At 41.6% G+C, this 2500-nt stretch overlaps 2 protein-coding genes across 2 annotated transcripts in view; one reads left to right on the plus strand and one right to left on the minus strand.

Annotated features, from left to right (window-relative positions):
* The window catches only part of LOC138945347 (uncharacterized), a 546160-nt gene that overhangs the window by 200916 nt on the left and 342744 nt on the right, over positions 1-2500 (plus strand). The gene's annotated exons all lie outside the window — the stretch shown is intronic.
* Positions 1-2500, minus strand: part of LOC138945340 (mucin-22-like) — a 29472-nt gene that overhangs the window by 26010 nt on the left and 962 nt on the right. Inside the window, exon 1 of the mRNA XM_070316767.1 lies at positions 2031-2500. This exon is cut by the window's right edge and continues 962 nt beyond it. Coding sequence (XP_070172868.1) covers positions 2031-2123 — 93 coding nt within the window. The 5' untranslated portion in view covers positions 2124-2500. The remainder of the gene's footprint in view (positions 1-2030) is intronic.

A 2500-nucleotide genomic window follows, 5' to 3' on the forward strand; every position in this document is an offset into this window, starting at 1 on the left:
ACACGGAATATTAAGTCACTTCAGGCATTAGTCATGGTGTTGTGCGACAAGCTAGAAGGAGTCTTAGAACTGTCGGTGACGGGCGCAGTGGCGTGGTGCAGTGGTAAGACGTCGGCCTCCTAATTGGGAGGTCGTGAGTTCGAATCCCGGTCGCTGCCGCCTGGTGGGTTAAGAGTGGAAATTATTTTCGATCTCCCAGGTCAACTTATGTGCAGACCTGCTTGTGACTTAATCCCCTTCGTGTGTACACGCAAGCACAAGACCAAGTGCGCACGGAAAAGATCCTGTAATCCATGTCAGAGTTCGGTGGGTTATAGAAACACATGCCTCCCCCGAAGTCGGCGTATGCTGCCTGAATGGCGGGGTAAAAACGGTCATACACGTACAATTCCACTCGTGCTAAAAACATGAGTGAACGTGGGAGTCTAAGCCCATGAACGAAGAAGAAGAAAGAAGAAGAACTGTCGGTGGGTCCTTGCAGGCTCAAGGAACTTTTTGTGTGGTGTATTCGTTAAAAAAAAAAAAAAGAGATATATTAAAGGCTAGCTTAACTTTTGAGTTTGAGTTTATTATCTCTATACAGTCAAACTTGCACGTGCGACCACCTCTCAAAAGCGGCCAAATGCCCAAAACGACAGCTCCATAGGATCCCAGACGATCTTTTCTTCGGTATAATTCACCTGTCCAAAGCGACCACCTGACCCTAACTTTTGGGACGTGCTTTAAGTAGTCGTTACAGACAGGTTCCATTGTATTAAGTTACAGCCGGTACTTGCATTCGACAGATGTTCCGGGTTCATGATATATTGCATAATATCAAATGGATGATATAGTAGTAGCTGTCACTAGTTCTTAGTTGTAATCTGAGCGTCTTAATCAGATATATGTGTGTGTTGATGGTTTATATTATTTAAGAAATATGACACCTATGATGACATCACTGCATTCTTTGGATAGGTGCTCCAGACAGGTGCATCATTTGTCATCAAAAGCTTCGCAAATCATTATTACTATCGTCTTGATGTTCAATTTAGAGCCGTTGCCTGATTCGATTATTATTATTATTATTATCACGGTGTTGTGTGGTATCATGTGGTTGTTGTTGACGTTGTTGGTGTTGCCTTGTTGTTTTTATTATTCTAGTAGTAGTAGTAGTAGTAGTAGTAGTAGTAGTAGTAGTAGTAGTAGTAGTAGTAGTAGTAGTCGTGGTTGTAGTAGTAGTAGTAGTAGTAGTAGTAGTTGCAGCAACAATAACAATAACAATAACAATAACAGCACTTTATTGTCCATTAAAATATTACATAAAAATGGAGATTTTTCTTCGGCACACCCTGTTTGCCTGTAAACGATTATAACAACAATTGTATAGGACGACACACATAAAACATAAAACATAAAAGGGATACAATCAAATATGATATTGCACTATGTAAATTTACCCTCTCAGCAGCAGTAGTAGTAGTAGTAGTGATAGAGTAGTAGTAGTAGTGGTGGTACACAGGGGCGGATCACATCATTTTTAAGGGGGGGTTTCCACATTTCTTTCAGGGACAATTCGACGACGCGAAGCGTTTAGTTGAGGGCGCGAAAATGGAGCAATCTGGTGCAATCTGAGCCAAGAAACTTCCCCTAACACACCTTCAAAAAAGTTAATTTCAGAAGACAAATTTGAATTAAAACAAGAAAAAAATGACCGATCTGGTGCAACCTGAGCCAGCAAATTACCCAACTACCTTCCAAAACCGTCATTTAGAAGACAACGGCCGGTTCCTAGGGGGGTTCGGGGGCGTGCCCCCCCGGAAAATTTTGATAAAAATCAAGGAAAATGGTCCATTCTGGAGCAATCTGAGCCATCAGTTTTTCTTCATTTTCAATTTTATTCATTAAAAAACATTTCCTCCTATTTTATTTCTTTTTTTAGGCTGTGGGGGGGGGGGGATTCCGGAACCCCCCCCCCCCCCTGGATCCGCCCCTGGTACATGTAGTAGTAGTAGTAGACAAACAAGCGGAAAAAGAAAGTAAAATCTTACCACTGTTCGAGGGAATTCAAGGTGTTGCATATTCAAACTGTCAAACTTTCTGACCCAGGCTGGTACCTCCCAGGAGTCTCTTTGGTCTGCCATTGTGACTGCGCCTGATAGAGTGTGATATCTTCTGATATTATCCTTTCTGGCTTTGTCGATATCGTGAATAGTCGCTCTCTTGCTGAGTTGACGCTGTTGTAGTTTCTCGAAGAGGGTGATATCAACTGATTTTTACATGTTCCCAAAACCAGCTGTACGAATATTCATTCACCTTTTGCGTTCCTCGTGTCTAACAGTGTTGAATATACCTTGATGAGTGTGATATATATTATATATACCATCTATCTGTGGATTTAGCTGAAAAATATCTGCGTGAAGCTTTGTTGTGTAGGATGTCACTGACAAGAGTCGTGAATATCATTCGTCTACGCACCTCAGTGTATTAAAATCACGTCTCAATTGTATAACAACACTGA

The sequence above is a fragment of the Littorina saxatilis genome, linkage group LG13 (assembly GCF_037325665.1).
Source record: "Littorina saxatilis isolate snail1 linkage group LG13, US_GU_Lsax_2.0, whole genome shotgun sequence".
In the NCBI taxonomy this organism is placed as follows: domain Eukaryota; kingdom Metazoa; phylum Mollusca; class Gastropoda; order Littorinimorpha; family Littorinidae; genus Littorina; species Littorina saxatilis.